This window comes from Macaca mulatta, chromosome 3 (genome assembly GCF_049350105.2).
Source record: "Macaca mulatta isolate MMU2019108-1 chromosome 3, T2T-MMU8v2.0, whole genome shotgun sequence".
In the NCBI taxonomy this organism is placed as follows: domain Eukaryota; kingdom Metazoa; phylum Chordata; class Mammalia; order Primates; family Cercopithecidae; genus Macaca; species Macaca mulatta.
Window position 1 is genome coordinate 111665982 of NC_133408.1, and position 20695 is coordinate 111686676.

General features: G+C 42.6%; 1 protein-coding gene and 1 pseudogene across 6 annotated transcripts in view; both read left to right on the top strand.

Annotated features, from left to right (window-relative positions):
- ANKMY2 (ankyrin repeat and MYND domain containing 2) overlaps positions 1–3817 on the top strand; it is a 47278-nt gene extending 43461 nt beyond the window's left edge. For 5 of the 6 annotated variants that reach the window (XM_077995089.1, XM_028844979.2, XM_015133908.3 and 2 more), the window contains 2 exons: positions 1092–1221; positions 2648–3814. In XM_077995089.1, coding sequence (XP_077851215.1) covers positions 1092–1221; positions 2648–2832 — 315 coding nt within the window. In that variant the 3' untranslated portion in view covers positions 2833–3814. 6 annotated transcript variants of the gene reach the window in all.
- A 12985-nt stretch (positions 3818–16802) lies between these two features.
- Positions 16803–19859, top strand: LOC714683 (ataxin-2-like protein; annotated as a pseudogene).
- The last annotated feature ends 836 nt before the right edge of the window (positions 19860–20695 follow it).

Here is a 20695-nt window from a genome sequence, read left to right on the forward strand (position 1 = left end):
AAGCATTGGGGTCAATAATACAATATATGTATAAGGGCCTAGCACAGTGCTTGGCATATAATAAGTGTTTAATAACGTTCATTCCCATCTCCTTTCCACCCCCACTTGCAAAAATATAAGGCCATTTACAAAAACTTCTTGCTGTCCCTGTTCCTGCATTTTTGTACTAGATATTTTCTCCAGTCAGAATTCTTCTTTCCCATTTTTCTGTCTACCTTGACTCACCACAGCTAGAGTGAGTTGCTGCTTCCTCTATGCCTCCATCACTTACCTCCTGTACTATGTTTTAAAATTATGTATTTAGGTGCCTGCCTCTCTCCCTTCTTCCGTATCTTTCTTTTTCTTGACCCTAGCTACCTTTGGGACAACAACTCTATCTTCCTTGTCATTGTGCTGTACCAATTCTGGCACATGGCGGGTTCATAATAAGCTATTTGCTAAAGTCTTTGGTAGACTGTTTGTTATATATTCATTATTGTTTTAAAGTAAAGCTACACACTATAAATCTAAATGAATACACAGATACTGTGTTAGGCTGTTCTTACATTGCTATAAAGAAATACTTGAGACTGGGTTTTTTTATATTTCTAAAGAAATTACATTTATAAAGAAAAGAGGTTTAATGGGCTCACGGTTCTGAAGGTGTACAGGAAGCATGGCACGGGCATCTGCTCAGCCTCTGGTGAGGTCTCAGGAAGCCTTCAATTCTGGTGGAAGGTGGAGGGGGAGCAGGCATGTCACATGGCAGGAGCTAGAGCAAGAGGAGGTGGGGGAGTTGCCACATGCTTTTGAACAACCAGATGTTGTGAGAACTCACTCACTATTGTGAGGACAGCACCAAGGGAAGGGTGCTAAACCGTTTATGAGAAAACCGCCCCCATGATCCTATCACCTCCCACTAGGCCCCACCTCCAACATTTGGGATCACAATTCACTATGAGACTTAGAGGGGACAACATCCAAACTATATCAACCACATATTATGGTTTTAAAATAAAGTATGGAAAATGACATTTTTATAACTTAGTCATAGTTGGGAAATCTTACAACCCGAGCTCTGGAAATGAAAATAAACCAACAATTGCTTTCAGGTGATATATTGTGATCAAGCCTGCCAGAAGACACACTGGTTTACTCATAAGAAAATCTGTAAGAATCTGAAGGACATTTACGAAAAGCAACAATTGGAGGCTGCCAAAGAAAAGAGACAAGAGGAAAACCGTACGTATATAAAAACCGAGTTCACCCTGCTTCTTAGTGGAGAGAGAGATAATAGGTGATCTTAACACACTGGAACTGAGTCTTCTCTGGAAGCCATAGGAGCTCAGGAGTGACCAATGAAAGAATCACATTTAAATTTAAATGTGTCCCTTTTTTAAGTTCTTGGGATATAGTCAGCCTAGACATCACTGGAAAACAGAGACGTTAAATTCTGAGGGATGTAGTTTATTTCATATTCCACATTCTAGCTTAGGTGACTGCCCTGGAACAATGGGATTCTTAATGGGTATCAACTTATATGCTGCTCATGAAGGATTTTAAAGTCTTTGAATAACAGAATTAATTAAATTTCCACTAATGGCTACCAGAAGATTTTAAGGGTGGAAACCTTTAAATTCCTTAATTAAATTTCAGAACTATAGGTGAAATTACAGAGTACATTTATAAATCATTAAATTGCAGCTCTAATATACCGATCAAATTTCTACAAGTGTCAGAGCAGTGAATTTTGTATTATTTTTTTCTCCATCCCTCTTGAGGTTTTGTGACCCATTTTCATCAGAAATAGTGAGTTGCTTCAGCAGTGATGATCAGACTGGAGAGGAGAACCGCCCCCACCCTCATGCCTCATTCCAGAGAATATGTCGTATGTTCTGGGGGAGTGCATGTAGTTTGAAAAAGATGCCTCGGTTACTCTGATACCAGGCATTTCTGCCTCCACCTCTCAAGGAACCATATCCCCTTTACTACTGGGTTGAGAAATACTCTCAGTGGAATTAAATGATTTGTACACAATTAAACCATTTATCCTTAATAGTCAGGCTTTCTGACTGCCATGCCTTCTCTTGTTTTCTTGACCAGACTTTTTTATTCTATGTGCTAAGGACAGAAAGTAACAAATGTTCATTACTAACACACCACTGAGGGAGAAGATTGTCAGTAGAATGGGCACTCCCATTTGTTAAGCATCATTCATGCGCCAAACACTGCTCTAAATATTACAGACACCTTTATTCTTCACCAATGGAGGCTAGCCTTTATTACCTACATATTACAGACAAGGGAAACAACTGCATGCAGGCAGTTACCTCTCCAAGGACATCAAACGAATTCACAGAAAAGCTGTATTCAAATACAGGCTTTGTCAAGTCCCAAGCAACAATCCTGATTTAGAGATGGCTTTGGAACCAGAGGCCTGAGTTCAAGTGCTGGTTCTGCTGTTTCACTAGCTAGGAAACTTGTAGCAAGTTACCAAACCTCGCTCTTCTCAGTTTTCTCATTTGTAAAATAATGTTAGCGATGAGAGTAGAGATAATAATATACCTCATGTAGTTGATATGAAGATTAAATAATACATGTAAAGCATTGAGAAGAGTGTCTGACACATGGTAGGAACAAAATAACAACTTCTTCTTTTTTTAATCAGACGGCAAACTTGATGTCAATTCTAACTGTGTTAATGAAGAGCAACCAGAGGCTGAAGTGGGTATCTCCCAAAAAGATTCCAATCCTGAAGATTCCAGGGAAGGAAAGAAAGAATCTCTTGAAAGTGAAGCTGAGTTGGAAGGCTTACAGGATGCTCCTGCAGGGCCACAGGTGTCGGAGGAGTAAAAGCCAGAGCAAGTGCCAGTGGGGATGGTCCTCACCCTGCAAGAAGCTGGAAAACTCATGGGAATGCATTGTCCTCGCCTCGTTATACCTGCATGGCACCATGGCAGGATTCCACATTTCATAGAATAGAGGTTTTCAAGGAAACCCCTGTTGACCATGCCCTAATTTCCTATTGATTTCTGTTCTATAATTGAACAGATAATCCTATGGAAAATGTTTTGTTTCAAAATACAGGAAAAACATTCCTATTCCCTTTCTGAGGCTGGCTTTCCAGCAGTTGTTTCAAAGGAAAATAGATCCCCTTAAAGAAAAAGTATAGGCTTTAGGGAACAAAGGGACAAGCAGAACAGATGTGGAAGAGAGATTTTCAGGAGAGAAAAAATTGATAGCTACAGAGATGGGTAGTTAGAAAAATCGTAACTTATATGTGAATAAAATACATATAAACAGCATTTACTATAGTGGCGTTCTACTTATTAAGATGCAATGAAATGAAGAAAAGCTTCATGTCCAAGGACCTTTGCCACAGTTCAGCTAGTTGTAGTTTTATACAGAAATGATCCTGAACACTCTGAACTTGACATAGTCCTGCGGTGATATTCTATCTGCAGTATTTGTACCTCCAGAATGGCAGATCCCTCAGCAGGAACAAAGGCGTATTGACGGTTCTCTCAGCATGTGCAAAAAAGGTACTTCCTGAAACTTTTGATTCAATAATGGCTAAACATACTATGTACACAATTATTGTAAGGCTAATTCACGTGCCATACTCCACCTGAAAGCCTGAGTTATCTTGCTATAAGCTTTTCATGGAGCACTTCCTTTCCAGAAACTGATTTGTAACTCTATTAGAGAATGTCCTGGTGTCAGTTTTTAGCATATGTAGTATTTAAACAGAGCTAGAATGTGATGTCTGAAGATAGTGCTGCATTTCTAAGTTTCTTGTGTGGATTTTAAAATAAATTGTGCCTACAAATATAAACAACTCATCTTGTTTTATAATTTATTGTTGGGGAGTGGCAAATATTGCAGAAATATTAGAGAACTTAAAAAATAATAGGGAACTTGACAAATATTGGAGAACAGCAAAGTAACAATTATTTTAATATGTACAATAGCAGAACAAAATGACTAGAATTCTCACCTCACTTTGCTGATCAAATTCTATCTTGTGGATTTTGTTTGTTTGTTTGTTTTTGTTTTGAGACAGAGTTTGGCTCTTGTCGCCCACACAGGAGTGAAATGGCACTATCTCAGCTCACTGAGACCTCCGCCTCTCAGGTTCAAGTGACTCTTCTGCCTCAGCCTCCTGAGTAGCTGGGATTACAGGTGCCTACCACCACACCCAGCTAACTTTTGTACTTTTTTTTTTTTTTTTTGAGACGGAGTCTCACTCTGTTGCCTAGGCTGGAGTGCAGTGGCGCAATCTCGGCTCACTGCAAGCTCCACCTCCCAGGTTCACACCAGCTAATTTTTTGTATTTTTAGTAGAGACGGGGTTTCACCATGTAAGCCAGGATGGTCTCGATCTCCTGACCTCGTGATCCGCCCGCCTCGGCCTCCCAAAGTGCTGGGATTACAGGCATGAGCCACCACGCCCGGCCATTTTTGTATTTTTAGTGGAAACGGGGTTTCACCATGTTGGCCAGGCTAGTCTCAAACTCCTGACCTCAGGTGATCCACCTGCCTTGGCTTCCCAAAATGCTGGGAATACAGGCGTGAGCCACTGCACCCAGCCTATCTTGTGGATTTTTATCTTCCTTACACTCTATTTTTTTCCTAGCCCTAACATATACCCTATACCACACAGACCCTGTACCATGCTGGTTCTAGGATGACTTTGAGTAAATTCAATGTTGAGGGTTAACTGGTTAGGAATTCAGCAGGTGAATTTAGACTGAATTTGTTAATCATGACAAGCCTCCCTTGGAAAAAAATAAAATCATTCATCCAAGCACTTCATCTATACACACACTGATGAACATTTATCTTTAGGTAGTAAAGGAGCCCTCCCAGTCATTCCTCTCCCACTGACATGCTTTTTACCTGAGTTTCCGGGATTTTCGTGATTTTTTGTAATGTTTGTGTTACCATCAATTCTCCTTTTCTTCACCCCACGCTGTCACACACTGTGGAGGACTCTGGCAAGAGGGCGTGGCCCCTGTCTTTGCATACCATGAGGGTTGTGGAAAAGCAGAAGAAATTGTCACCCAGTAAACTGAGTTATTTCCCTGCTCTGCATTAGCTGCAAAAAAAGAACATACAATTGGGGGAAAAAAGGCAGGCAGGTTTTATTCCTGGCCAGGAATGGAAAAGGAGAGAGCTCTTGCTCTAAAGACACCTACCTCCCAAGCTGTGGGAAGCTGGGGAACTTCAAGGAGTTAGATGTTGGGTGGAAGATAGGTAAGCATAGAGGAACTCCAGATGCACAAGCATAGATCATAAATGTGTCTCCATACACCCCACGTTCAGCAAGGCAGCGATTCTCCTCTGGGTGAGAAGCTTAGCATTATAACGATATGCTAATGATCTAAAGGTAGCAAGGAGTCTCTGCTTCTGGTTTGCTGAGTTTCACTCAGGCCTTATCTTCCTGTAGTCACTGGGGAAGGATCCTGAAACTCCTGGACCACATGGAGTCCTTTTAAGCAGACTTACTTAAAGAGACTAGGGAGAAAAAAAAAAAGCTGTTTAAGAAAATAATGAGCTTCTTCAGCTTTATCTCTTGGACTGCCCTGGTAACCAAATTAGGCAAATAAAGAGCCGAGGCAACAGAGAGGTACTTTTCTCCTTTATTGCCATGAATTACTAAATGAATCAGAACTAACAGATAGAGCTGGCATAAATAGGAACTTTAACGTTGGACAAAGAGAAATTCAAGCATAAGCCATTTCAATATCAAAAATTTCCTTAGATGTATGTTAGGAAAGGGGTGGTCAGAAAATGGGGTTGGTTCTGATTATCATAAATTATCTAAAACAGCATTTTCCATTATACCAACAGAACACACGGTCATCTTGATTATTTTTTTCCCATGTTGAATTGTTTTCAATATGCTATCAAAAAACTCTTCTCAAACAAAAATAGGACCTAAAGGATTTTGAATACTCTTACTATTCCAATACTTCTTGTACCTAGAGCTGATGTAATACAGTATTGAATTGACCAGTTGGTTTAAGAAATCGGATTCTGCTTTTTAATTCAGTGGATAATAATAGCTAACAGTGAAAGTTACTCTATCCCTGAAATAATTTTGTTTAATGTTCACAATGACCCTGTGAATTAGACTTTATCCAGTAGCACAGATGAGGAACTTTAAAGAGGTTGCCTAATTTATCCGAAATTGTAGAGCTGGTACTTGGCGAGGTCTGCAGTTTTAACTAATACATTATACATTCTTAACATGTTAACCTCACTGTAGTATCCCTGCAGCCAGAAGATCATACAGGGTTGAAGACAAGCTGTTATTTTACAGGGTGTAATGGATATTCACAAGGTCCTGAAAAAAAAAATCACTGTTTTTGGTCATCTTTCATATATATGAGTTTACTTGAGTTTTAATGTTATTGCGTATAAAACATCATAGAAATTCTCTGTCTCTTTCTCTCTCTCTCTTTTTTTTTTTTTAGACAAAGTCTCACTCTGTCCCCCAGGCTGGAGTGCAGTGGTGCAATCTCAACTCACTGCAACCTCTGTCTCCTGGGTTCAAGAGATGCTCCTGCTTCAGCCTCCTGAGTAGCTGGGACTATAGATGCCTGCCATCATGATGGGATAATTTATGTATTTTTTTAGTAGAGAAGGGGATTCCCCATGTTGGCCAGGCTGGTCTCAAACTCCTGACCTCAGGCGATCCGCCCACCTCGGCCGCCCAAAGTGCTGGGATTACAGGCATGAGCCACCGCACCCAGCCAGAAATTCTTATAGTGGATATTCTTACAGTGTTTTCATCTTCTCAGGATCCTGTCTCCCCCACTTCTGAAGAAAATTAGTGCCCTTCTTGAGTGGAAACTGACTGTTCCGATTAGATGGTTTTATGGTTGTTGCCAGTAGTGATTGGCCTCCTTGGTCACAATGAGGACAATCAGAGCAATTCCTAGAGATTTTTTTCATTCCTGAAGTTGAAGAAGGGAGGCTTTTATTATTTTTTTATTTGTTCTCTCCTTTAGAGAGTTGTAAAGTACAAGGATTTGGCTCCAGAACTGAGGCCATGACCCCTGACATGTGAAGGCACCTGAAAATGCAGTTATTAAATGGACACCAGTGAGACAGGGATAGAGACAGGAAACGCTATTTGAGTTGTCGAATCTAGTGGGCTCTGACAGAGTCCACACTTGGGTTTACAAGGTCCGCTTACATAAGCAAATACATTCCCATTTGGATTTCTGTCACTTAGAACCAAAGAATCCTTATTAATAACATCTTGTGGCAACTAGAAAACAAAAGCAAATTTCAAAAGTTAAATACATGCAAATATAGGTAAAAGAAAATTGAAGGCATAGAACTTGAATTTTATGATTATATTCTCTTAGAAAATTAACAATGGCAGTTCAAATTTCAAATTAGATTTAAGAACTAACCTCTGATTATTTATCTTGTCCATATTCCTACCCAGGGGGTCTAGGGGGTCATGCCCTACAAACCATGGATTCTCATCAGATGGGTGTTATTTGACCCTGTATATTGTGACTTGCTTTTCAATCTGACTGTGGCATAACATTATGAGACAAGGAAAAAATATTTCACTGCAAAATATATTTCCTTGCCATGCCTTGAAATTGCCCTGCAAAGTGTTTTGTGGAAAGGATCCACATTCTATAAAGAATCCCCTTCCCCCTTTGTTTTCCTTCTTTTTTTTTTTTTTTTTTTTTTTTTTGCAGATCCAGGAGATAATCAGCTAAGAACCAGGCACCCCTTTAGGTCTGATAAGAAACATTTTACAACCTACTCTCTCTCTCTGAAGTCTGCTATCTGAGAGATTCCTCTTCACAGCACAATAAAACTTGGTCTCCACAATCCTTTATCTTTAACCTGAACGTTCCCTTCTGTGGATTCCAGGTCTTTAGACAAACTCAACCAATTGTCAACCAGAAAATGTTTAAGTTTACCTATAACCTAGAAGTCCCCTGCTTTGAGTTGTCCCACCTTTCTGAACCAAGCCAATGTATTTCTTAAATGTATTTGATTGATGTCTCATGCCTCTCTAAAATATATAAAACCAAGCTGTGCCCCAACCACCTTGGGCATGTGGTCTCAGGACCTCCTGAGGGCTGTGTCACAGGCCATGTTCACTCATATTTGGCTTAGAATAAATCTCTTTGAATATTTTACAGAGTTTGACTCTTTTGGTGGACAGATTGAAGTTATTTTTGTTGGAAAGAAAACCAACACAAAATGTTTTTGCATCTATTTACTAATGTTTATTTTGAAGAAAAAAAAACTTGTATTTATTTAAAATTGGAATAGGGCATGTTTATGTAAACTTTGATAATATCAATGCATCATTTCTATGAACAAAGACAATATCTTAATTTAGTAAAAAGAAATTTTCTTCTCATGATTATTTCAGTAGATGAGCAGAGTTTACCCCCAAAGGTAGCTCTAGCCTTGTTGGTAATGCTGGTTGTATATATCCTTTAAAGTCTTAGTTTTATAAATAGCCAAAGGCAAATGGTGATCATACTTTGCATAGAATAAAGCAGGTAGCTGTGTAATGGACCATTTCAGAGCAATGTAGCTAGCTAATTCAAGTACTCACACAAAACCACTTTATCTGATGATTCCAAATGGTTAAGATTTTAATGTGGAAAAAAAAAAAAATCCCAGGAGAAACCATGAGAGAATTATTTATGACTTTAGCATGAAGGAGGCCTTCATAAATATACTAAACCCAGAAACCACAAAAGGAAACAAATTCAGCTACATTTAAAACATAATCTGAATACTTCTGCCCCTGGGAAGGTGGAGTAGACATACTTTTCACTATTCTTCCCACTAAGGAAAGCTAAAAACCCCGAAGAAGAAGAAGAAGAAGAAGAAGAAGACTGAAAGTTGGAGAGGAGGTAGACTGGCTTGGGATCCTGGACCCAGGGTTCCGCGTAGCAACACCTGCTGAGTTCTCTGGGTTTTCTTCTTGCCTGATGTAGCCCAGACTTGGAGCTGAAGAAGCTGGAAACATGGAAACCCCAACAGCTACAGATCAAAAAAAGTCCCAACAAAGGCCTGCCAGTCTGCCAGCCTGTCCTGTGTATTTCCAACTCAAGATTGCAGCATCAACTCACACCTGAAGCTCTGGCTTCCTTCCAAACTTTGAACTTGCCACTCCCCCCAATGGCATAAGCCAATTCCTTAAAATGAATGTCTAGTTCTATATATGCGTGTATTCTATGGGTTCTGTTTCTCTGGAGAAGCCTACTAATAGATCATTTGTCTTAGGCAATTCAAGCTGCTGTCACAGATTACCATAGACTGGGTGGTTAAAACTACAGATACTTATTACTCACAGTTTTGGAGGCTGGAAGTCTGAGATCAGGTTTCCAGCAGGACTGAGTTCTTGGTGAGCATCCTCTTCCTGGTCTACAGAGTACTGTATTACTTAAGTGGAAAAAGTAGGGTGAGCTGGTTCTCTGGCCTCTTCTATTAGGGGACTAATCCCATTCATGAGGGCTCCACCTTCATGACCTACTTACCTCCCAAAGGCTCCATCTCCAAATACCATCACAATGGGGATTAGATTTCAACATAGGAATTTTGGGAGGACACAAACATTCAGTCCATAACACCAAGTATAGTCCATAAGGAGCACAACTGCCCTTGGGATAAGAATAATAGTAATAACTAACATACGGAGCACTTACTTTAAGAAAGACACTCTACCTAGCACTTAACATACATTAGCTAACTTAATCTCTGAGACTCTATGAGGTAACTACTATTATTGTTTTAAATAAAAGGATATCAAAACCTTGACAGGTCAACTAACTTTTCCAAGAAACATCTAGTAAGTGGAACAGCTAAGCTAGATTTGTTGGATTCCAAAGCCCCAGCTTTTAGCCAAACCCTCTGTAGATCTATATATCATTATTGTTTGTTTGCCAGTCATGAGAAATTCCACTGGATCCTAAAATAAATATGCTTCCACTTGAGACAGTTTGAATGGTCATCTTGTTGTGTTGTTGTTACTGTTTTTTTGTTTTTTTCTTTTCTCTCTTTCTCTTTTTTTTTTTTTTTTTTTTTTTTTTGTGAGAAAAGGTTTAGCTTTGTCACCCAGGCTGGAGTGCAATGGCACAATCTCAGCTCACTGCAACTTCTGCTTCTCAGGCTCAAGCAATCCTTCCACCTCAGTCTCCCAAGTAGTTGGAACAACAGGTGCATGCCACCATTCCCGGATTTAATTTTTTTTTTTTTTTTTTTTTTTTTTTGACAGAGACAGGGTTTCGCCATGTTACCCAGGCTGGTCTCAAACTCTGGGGCTCAAGCAATCCACCTGCCTTGGTCTCCCAAAGTGCTGAGATTACAGGCGTGAGCCACCCATCCGGTCTCTTGTTTAAAGCAAAGAACTTAATTTAAAATACTCTCTCAATAATGATGTATTCCATTTTGGCAGAGGTTTAGGTAACTTAAAGATCATGTCTTCTATTTTGTGTTTCTCCTGAAATGGTATTTCATACAATGTTTCCCATTCACAATAATGAAGGGCCACTCATTAGCTCTTTATTGTTGAATAACATATCCAGTATTAAGGAGTGCGTTCTAAAGCACATCTTTTTTTTTCATGCAGGTGACACAGTTTTGTAAAAAGAAAAATAATTTCTACCTCTTACCAGATTAAGTAAAATGTTTTAGACATTTTAAAATTGGAGTAAATGCTTTATTTTCAGTCATTGTGGGATTACGAATATAATGTCAAAGTCTACACATTTGAAAATGATTCTTTTAGTGGTTAACCAAGAGATTACATTAGCCTATCCTTAACTTACTTCAATCTGATTAAAAATTAATACTTCTTATGCAACTATGGGCCACTTTAAACCTGATGCCAAATATACTATTTCCATCATGAAATGGCTTGTTGCCGCCCAATGTTGCTGCTTGGTGGACCTGATAGTACTCAGTTCATGATGAGTAGCTTTGGTCAAACAGCTACTTGGTCAAGGGTCGGACTCTCAATTAGTAGTAGAATCTATGCAGCAGCATGCCTGGACGTGCTATTTAAACAATAGTTCTCTGCTGCAGATGGTATGGCCTTGTTCAAGAACCCTTGAAACTGCACTGTGACTCTCCTCTCAGTGCTAGCTGGAGACTCCACTGAAGGACCCTGGATTACAGTGGGATATTGTATTAGTTATCTGTTGCTGTGGAACGAATTATCCCTAAATGTATCAGCTTGAAACAACGGTAAGCATTATCTTATATGATTTCTGCGTCCAGAAATCCAGAAGCAGCTTAACTGGGTGGTTCCGGTTTCAGATTTCTTTGGCTTGAAGGTACAGTGAAGGTTTCAGATAGGGCTGTAGTCATCTGCGAGTTTAACTGGGTCTGCAGTATAAATTGGCAGAAGGCCTTGCACTGTACTGGCTTTTGGAAAAAGGCATCAGTTCCTCAGAATATGGACCACTCCAGAGGGCTGCTTGAATGTTATAATGACATGGCAGTTGGATTCCCCCAATATAAGTGATTCAGGAGAGACAGTAAGAGCAGTGCCAACCATAATTCCCAAAGATACAATCCCGAATGCCATAATCCCAAACGTTATTACCTCTAAAGATCAAAATCCCTAAAGTTAAAAATCCCTAACATTGAACCCCCCCATCACAATTAGTGCATTTACAGTTGTACACAGGATAGTGCAGCATATTAGACAGAACTATTACCTTGTTATTGTCGTTATTTGGAAATAAAGTATGGTTTAAGGAGATGCATATGGATGCCAAGCTGACAAGGGGTAGACTTGTGGACTTAACCATAAGTGTCAATTTAACTGGATTAAGGAATGCCTGGAGATCTGGTAAAACATTGTTTTCAGTGTGCCTGGGTATTTCCAGAGATGAGTGTCTGAGTCTTAGTGGATTGGGTGGGGAAGATCTGCCTTCAATATTTCTAGTTTTTCAAAGGTCATCAAAGAAATGAAAATGCAAGCAAAAAATATAAAAGGCCGGGTGCGGTGGCTCACTCCTGTAATCCCAGCACTTTGGGAGGCCGAGGCCGACAGATCACTTGAGGTTAGGGGTTTGAGGCCAGCCTGGCCAACATGGTAAAACTCTATCTCTACTAAAAATACAAAAAGTAGCCAGGTGTGGGGCTGCATGCCTGTAATCCCAGCTTCTTGGAAGCCTGAGGCAGGAGAATCACTTGAACCTGGGAGGCAGAGGTTGCAGTGAGCTGACATTGGGCTACTACACTCCAGCCTGGACAATAGAGCAAGACTCCATCTCAAAAAAAAAAAAAAAAGAAAAAGAAAAAGAAATCTCTCCTGCCAGATTATGCAGTTGTGTACTACTCCTGCCCCTTCACACATAACACCATGCTTGCCTTTTTAAAATATGCCCTTCATCAGAGAACAAAAAATATTCAAGTTCAGAGATCTTCTGAACCAAAGATGTTTGCTGGTTTTGAGATTCCTCCAGCATTACAAAAAATTAAGTGGTGACCTATTCTTGGTAAGGGAGTTGACTATTGAAGAAGACAGACTTTTTCTATTGAAAATATAACAGAAAAGCTAGCAGATGCTTCACTTTGGCTCATGGATGTGTTGACCGAAATTAAGGCTATTGAGGCAGTAATAATTTGATAAAAATTTATTGGAAACTGAATGTGAGTATGGACATGGGAAGACACCAATAAAGTTAGGCATGTTCCAAAGTCTGTTACAAGCTGGAATGCTTTTATAAGGAAGTTTAGGAGAAGGGAGAAGGACTTCTCATATTGGACTTGTCCTTTTTCTTTGGAGGGTACAATATAGAGGTTATCATCATTGGCTACAATACAGGTTTAAATGTTCTAGGTGCAAGACAATCAATACAACTTCATGATTCAGAAACAAATCAGTGTCCTTGTCAATGTCAGTAAGTTATGTATTAATCAGTATATCAGCAGTTTGAGGAACTCATGATAAGATTTAAGGGACTCACATGAATCACAAGACTTTCCCCAGGCAGGTAATTTGGAAGCCTGCCAAATGTGACCTGTAAGTTATCAAATGGCATATTCAAAACTGTCCTCACTGTTTTTTAATCAGCTAGGTGCTATTCATGCCCCTATTGGATCTGAAAATTACAGAGCCTATCCATTCATTTATGTATTAATGACTGCAAAAAGTGAACCACTTTACAAATGTTTATTTGAAGATTTGGTGGAGTTTGCAAAAAAACAAACAAACAAACAAAAAGGATTCCAACTAAATCCTCAAACCATAATGACAGATTTGGAATTAGGTATGAGCAAGCCTTCTAAAAGTGACTTTCAAGGTGTTATCAATAAAGCGTGTGTTTTCCAATCAGCCCAATGCTTTCGGGGAAAAAAAAAATCAGATAAGTGGATTGGTCGCATAATACAGCAATGACAAAAACTTGAGTTTAGAAATTTGTCTGCATTGGCATTCTTTCCAACTGTGAAATTCTAGGAGCTTTTAATAGCTTTCTCTGCATTTGCCTGGAGAAGCCAGTAAAATTACTGACTGGTTCGAAAATAATTATGTGCACAGTAGGACAGGAAAACACACAACAGTTTTCCTGTTCCATCACCAATATCATTTCTGCCAAATTAGTGGTCTGTCTATAAGTGCATACAGAACAGATTCTGAGCACTCCAAACAACATAGAAGCATGGTACAGAAGATGGGAAAATTTAAAAGGCAATGTTCCTGTGAATGTATATTAAATCACAGAAGAATTTCAAAAAGAGCAGCACCATGTAGAAAATGAATGGGGGCAGATACATTACCATAGTTCACTGCAGCCTCGACCTGCCTGGGCTCAGGTGATCCTCCTATCTCAGTCTCCCAAGTAGCTGGGACTAGAGAGATCGCTTGAGCCGGGGAGGTCGAGACTGCAATGAGCTGTGATCATGCCATTGCCCTCCAGCATGGGTGACAGAGAGACCCTGTCTCAGAGAGAGAGAGACAGAGACAGAGAGACAGACAGAGACAAGTAAAAAGAAACTTCCTTTAAGTACAATTAATTGTGATCTTAATTACCTTTGACCTTTGTTCACTCCCACTTGTTTATTGTTATTGTTATTTCATTGTTATTGTTTGTTGTTATTCATTTATTTATTTTTTGAGACAGGATCTCACTCTGTTGCCCAGGTTCCAAGTCCTGGGCTCAAACAATCCTCCCATCTTGGTCTCCCAAACTGCTGGGATTACAGGCATGAGCCATCATGCCCGGCCTGGTCATATTTTTGATGGGTTGATTCTCTCCAGTCCATGTTCCAGTCCAGATGCATAATAATAATACAAGAATTGAAAACGAAAATTTTGAAACAGATCCATCTCACAACCTGCCTTTCTTTTCTAGTGGTACAAGCCCCATTGAGTGAAGTGCTCCTAATCTCTGCTGATTTTAAATGCTGTAGAAAGCATTGTTGTATTTAATTCCGTGCACTGAAGATTTCTTATAGTCCTAGAATACAGATCAATCTAGATGTATGGTCTCGATCAATCACAAGAGGATCAATAAGCCTTTTTTCTTATTCTACTTCCCTTTTTTGAAAGGGCCTTGATTTGCATTTGCTGCCTATAGACAGCAATTTGTCTGATTTTATTTTATTTTTTTAATATTCAGGGGACACATCCGCTTGTTTGTTAAATGAGCATACTGCATTCTGTGGGAAGTGGGCTTCTAGTGTACCTAATACCTACATAGCAAACATCGCATCCCACAGGGAATTTTTCATCCCTTGTCCCCCTCCCACCCTCCTCCCTTCCGGAGTCCCTGAGTGTCTATTATTTCCATCTTTATGACCATGCATACCCACTGTTTGGCTCCCACTTATAAGTGAGAACGTGCAATATTTGCTTTTCTGCTTTGGAGTTGGTTCACTGAGTATAATGGCCTCCAGCTCCATCCATGTTGCTGTAAAAAGCATAAAATCATTCTTATAGCTGCATCACTGGAGAATTTTAACTTTTTTATTGGTTGGTCTTCCTTTCTCTCTCTCTCTCTCTCTCTCTCTCTTACTCTCTCTCTCTCTCTTTCTTTCTTTTTGCATCTCAGATGACACAAACCAATGTTTGTTTTTTGAGACAGGGTCTCACTCTGTCACCCAAACTGCAGTGCAGTGGGAATGATCCTAGCTCACTACATCCTCAGACCTCCTGCCCCAGCCTCCCCAGCCTCCTGATGATATAGGAGTTAAGAAGAAATTATTTAGACTGATAGTAAGAAAGTCCTTGATAAGGTTTTCCTTTTAATGAAAAGCATCCCCAAATTATTTTATTTTCTAATAAAGAGCAGCCTATAAAATCGAGCTGCAGACATAGACAAGCAAGCTAGAAGCTTGCAGGGGTGAATGCCGGCAGCTGCGCCAATAGGAAAAGGCCACCTGGGACTAGGAATGTTCAAAATGCTGGCTCCATTTCCCCTTTTCCTTTCCAATCACTTGTGCAGTAGGGAGCAGATAATATGGCACTGCGAAGTGGAAAGTCTATTTGCATAAGAAGAAGATTAGGGTGGGTTAGCCAGCTTCCCAAAGCACTATGTAAATGTCACACCTGGTCCAACCAATCTGTGGGCCCTATGTAAATCAGACACCTCCTCTTCAAGCCTGTCTGTAAAATCCGGTGCATTCTGCCATGGGCAGAAAGTCCCATTTGGAAGCCCCTCTCTCGCAAGAGAGAGAGCTCTTCTCCTTTCTCTTTCTTCTGCCTATTAAACCTCTGCTCCTAAACCCACTTCTTGTGCTTATTGGGTTTTTCCTTGGTGAGACAACCAACCCCAGGTATTTACCCCAGACAACGACATGGCTTCACTTAGTTGGGCTGGGTGTGAAGCCTGGGCCACCCAACCTGCCCGGATTTTATTTTTTAAAGAAGTGGGCTCACCCTCCCCATGTTGTTGCTCAGGCTGGTCTCCTGGCCTATTTTATTTTATTTATTTATTATTTTTATTTTTTGGCTACTGCTAATAGCTGTTCTATGTAGGAGAAATCTGTCCTAACAAGGATAATCCTTGGAAATTTCCCATTCAAATCCAGCATTTGGTTGTCAAATGATCATCTCTTGTAAAAGGGAAAAGATTAAAAAATAAACACAAAGATAAAAATATTAAAAGAAAAAGAAGAAGAAGAAGAAGAAAAGAATGGAACATATTCTACAAGGAGAGCCATGCCTAAAAGAAAAAAAAAGCAGCTATTCATGAAGCTGCAATACTGATAGATACCGGAGGCAGACAAATGCCTATGCAGATAAGAAAGAGTCCCTGGAGAATCTCTGCTCCACAAGTGTTTATGCCAGATAGTTTTTGTGCAGATAAGGGAACCTGCACAGGGTCTTTCCTGGGCATGCCCACAAAGGACCGGAAGCCCAAACGCACTGGCAGAATGGGGTGGAGCCACCCGGAATTCACGCCTAACACATGGGAGGAGCCTGACCTTTTCAACTCGCGTTGTGGTCTGGCATTCAGTTTGTGAGGTGGAAACCTGCGTGCACGACCCCTCTTTTTGTTCAAAGCTTTCCTTTCACTTAATAAATTCTGGCCTCCTCACCTTTCAACATGTCTGCATGCCTAATTTTTCCTGGTTGTGAGACAAGAACCTGGATTTAGCCGAACTAAGGAGCAAAAAAATCCTGCATCAACATTTCAAAATATATTAAGCACTGGGGCTCTCTCTACCCCCGACACCTCAGGGTTCCCCCTGCCTGCCAATGGCGGGCCTGGCTGCCCAATCCCAGTGGCTTCCCACGCTCTCCCGCGGGCCCCAGCTCCGGCCCCCTCTCTCCCTCCCTTCAGTTTAATTCCCCTTCCGGACGTTGCTATCATGTTGAAGCCTCAGCCGCCATAAGAGCTCTCCAAGCCCCAGCAGCCGCCCCCCATGCAGCAGGCCATGCCTCCTCTGCAGCTCCACCGGGGCCTCCTGCGGCCTCCTCCCCCTGCCTGGGGCCTTCGGCTGCCAGGAGCGGGCTCCGCTGGGAAGCCAAAAGCATCTTGGTGACGCAGCTGCCTCCGCAGCAGCAGCACCAGGAGAGGCCGGGGGCCGCTGCCACTGGCAGCGCCAGGGGACAAAGCACAGGAAAGGGACCCCCACAGTCACGTGTGTTTGAAGGCGTGTACAACAATTCCAGAATGCTGCATTTCCTTACAGCTGTTGTGGGCTCCACTTGTGATGTAAAGGTGAAAAATGACACCATCTATGAGGGTATCTTCAAGAGGCTGAGCTCAAATTTTGAACTAGCAGTGGATGTTGTACACCAGAAAGCATCTGAGCCAGCAGGTGGTCCTTGTCGGGAGGATATTGTAGACACCATGGTGTTTAAGCCAAGTGATGTCATGCTTGTTCACTTCTGAAATGCTGACTTCAGCTACGCTGCTAAAGACAAGTTCACCCATTCAGCCATCGCCATTAACTAGAAGGGAATGGGGAACACAAAGAGAAGGTGCTTCAGCGCTGGGAGGGGGGTGACAGCAACAGCGACAACTATGACCTTGAGTCCGACATGTCCAATGGATGGGACCCCAATGAAATGTTCAAGTTCAACGAGGAGAACTACGGTGTGAAGACCACCTGTGATAGCAGTCTTTTTTCTTATACAGTGCCCTTAGAAAAGGACAGCTCGGAAGAGTTTCAGCAGCGAGACCTGCGTTTGGCGCAGTTGGCATGAGAGATTGAATCAAGCCCTCAGTACCGCCTGTGGATCGCCATGGAGAGTGATGATGGGCCACTGGAGTGGAGAAGCACAGGGCGGCCCAATGGCAGTATTCAGGGCAGGAGAGCCCCAGGTTGGCATCCAGGAAGATAAAGTATATCATCCCTCTGCCTCAATGAGTCCAGGAAGGTCCCCAGGGAGGAGTTTGATGCAGCAGCTCTCCGTGTGGTCGGCCTGGCCTTAGCTCTTTGCCACCTCGTGGCCCTCACCATCTGGACAATAGCAACCCTGGCCCAGGTTCTGAGGCCCGTGGTATCAATGGAGGCCCTTCCTGCATGTCCCCAAAGGCACAGAGGCCTCTGAGAGGTGCCAAGACCCTGTCTTCACCCAATAATAGGCCTTCTGGAGAAACTTCTGTTCCTCCTCCTGCAGTGGGCCGGATATATCCCCTGAGTTCTCCCAAGTCTGCTGCCCCTGCCCCAATCTCAGCTTCCTGTCTTGAGCCTCCCATTGGCTTGGCAGTGCCAACATCTTCAGCCTCCATCCCTATGACCTCATCAGTCTCAGATCCTGGAATGGGCTCCATTTCCTCAGTTTCTCCAAAGATCTCCCTGGCCCCCACAGATGTAAAAGAACTCTCTACCAAGGAAACTGAGAGAACCCTGGAGCCCCAGTAGCTGGCTCAGATAGCTGGGAAAGTCCCTGGTCTTCAGAATGAACAGAAACTATTCCAACTGGAAGAACTCAGAAAGTTTGGGGCCCAGTTTAAGCTTCAGCCCAATAGTTCCCCTGAGAACAGCCTGGATCCTTTTCCTCCCTGGATCTTAAAGGAGGAGGCCAAAGGAAAGGAGAAGGAGGCTGATGGTTTGTTGACTTCAGATCCCATGGGGTTCCCTCCAAGACAGAGTCCATATGGGATAAGGAAGACAGACCACCCCTGGCACCAGCAGGAGGCACTGAGGGTCCAGAACAGAGCCTCCCCCCCACCTTGCCCAAGCCAAACCAGCAGCCCCCCAGTTGGGCTCATCAAAGGAGAGGACAAGGATGAGGGCCCTATTGCTGAACAAGTAATCAATGTTGAACCCCAATACCAAGGAGTTCAGTCCCACAAAGTCTCTGCTGTTTGTGAATAAATCCACCAGTACCCCAACTTCTCCAGGACCTCGGACTCATTCAACTCCCTCCATCCCAGTGCTGACAGCAGGCCAGAGTGGGCTATACAGCCCCCAGTACATCTCCTACATACCTCAGATCCACATGAGACCAGCTGTGCAGGCATCTCAGATGTATTCGTATCCTGGATCCAATTCAATGTCTGGGCAGCAGGGCAAGTACTGGAGAGCAAAATGCTCCCTGTGCCCATAGCTCTGGGACCAATACCAGCCAGCCTCAGCCCCACCTCGGTGGCTGCCACGCCCTATTCTTCCTACATCTCCTACAACACTCAGCAGTTCCCAGGCCCACCTGCCATGATGCAGCCCATGACCCACTACGCCTCACAGCCGGTGTCTGCCCCTTTGCTTCAAAGCAATCCATGCATGCTGACGTCGGGCAGACATCCCCAGGTCATTGTGTCATCCTCCACCCTTCAGTACCCTTCTGCGGAGCAGCCCACCCCTCAAGCCCTTTATGTCACTGTTCATCAGGCCTACCCACACTATGCCACACAGCTTCATGCCCACCAGCTGCAGCCGGCTACCATGCCTACCTGGAACCAGACTGCAGCCCCCAGTCCTGTCCAGCATCAGGCAGGAGTGGCTCCACACCTGGGCAGTGGACACCCAACAGTAGAATCTGTACCACCCAGGGGCCCTGGCCGGCATGCTGCCCTCTCTGCCTCTGGGACCTTCTGCCCGGTCCCCTCAGAGCAGCTTCCCCCAGCCAGCCACTGTGTATGCCATCCACCACCAGCATCTGCCCCATGGCTTCACCAACATGGCCCATGTTCCCGAGGCTCATGTCCAAACTGGAATCACTGCAGCCCTGCCCCCTCACCCTGGGGCTCCCCATCCACCCCAGGTGATGCTGCTGCACCCACCCCAGAGTCATGGGAGGTCACCCCCAAAGTGCAGTGCCCCAGAGTGGGGTGCCTGCATTCTCAGCTTCCACACCCTCACCCTACCCCTACATCAGACACCCCCAAGCTCTCACTGACCCCGACTGTCTCCTGACTTACCAGAGTTCAATCTTACCCCTCCCAGCAGCTCCCCTTCCACCCCCTGGGGAACTGAAGACTTTCCTGGCCGAGACCCGAGACCTCCATGAGTGGAGGGAAGAGTGATCTATGCCTCTTCCCCCAGCAGTTCAGACCACTCCCAGTTCCCCATCCCCCCTTTCCCCAGGGGAGCTGGGGAATTCCTGCCAAGCACCTTGAATGGGAGGGGCCTCACAGAGGGCAGCGCCAGGGTCCAGCAGGGGTGGGGGGTTCCTGCTCTGTCCCTGCCTGTCCCCACCCAGTATTGCCCTCGCATCCTCTCATCTATTCCCCTGCTGGACACAGAAGATCTTTTATTTTCTGTTGTTTGTAACCTCAGACTTAGGTCCCCTGTTCTTTATTTTCCATTAACTTGAGTGGCCTGTGTGAGAGACAGATGGATGCCCCAGGAGGATGGCCGGACAAGAACTTTTACTTTTTATTACATAAAAATATAAATAAATAAATAAATAAATAAATATTTAAATAATTGTGAAAGTCAGCCAACTCTTATGGCCTACTTCGTCCCAATAGCTTATAACCTATTCCCATAATATACTTTTTCATATGTACAATTGTCTTTTTAGTTTTTTATTCACAATTTTAAATTGTGAGCATTACTTTTTATAATTTGCTAATTTATACCTCTATTTCCAATATGGGAATCATGTCAAGACTTAGAGTTATAATTTGTTTTATAAATTTTTCACAAATCTGACTTCACAAAAGTATGTTATTGCAACACTGTTTTGTGTTTAAGCATTGTGTGTGTGTGCATGAAAACACTGAAACTTCCTCAATAAGTGAAGAGATGTTCTTTCTGTATGTCTGCATTTGCGATATACATTTTACTTTTTGACCTATTTCTTTATG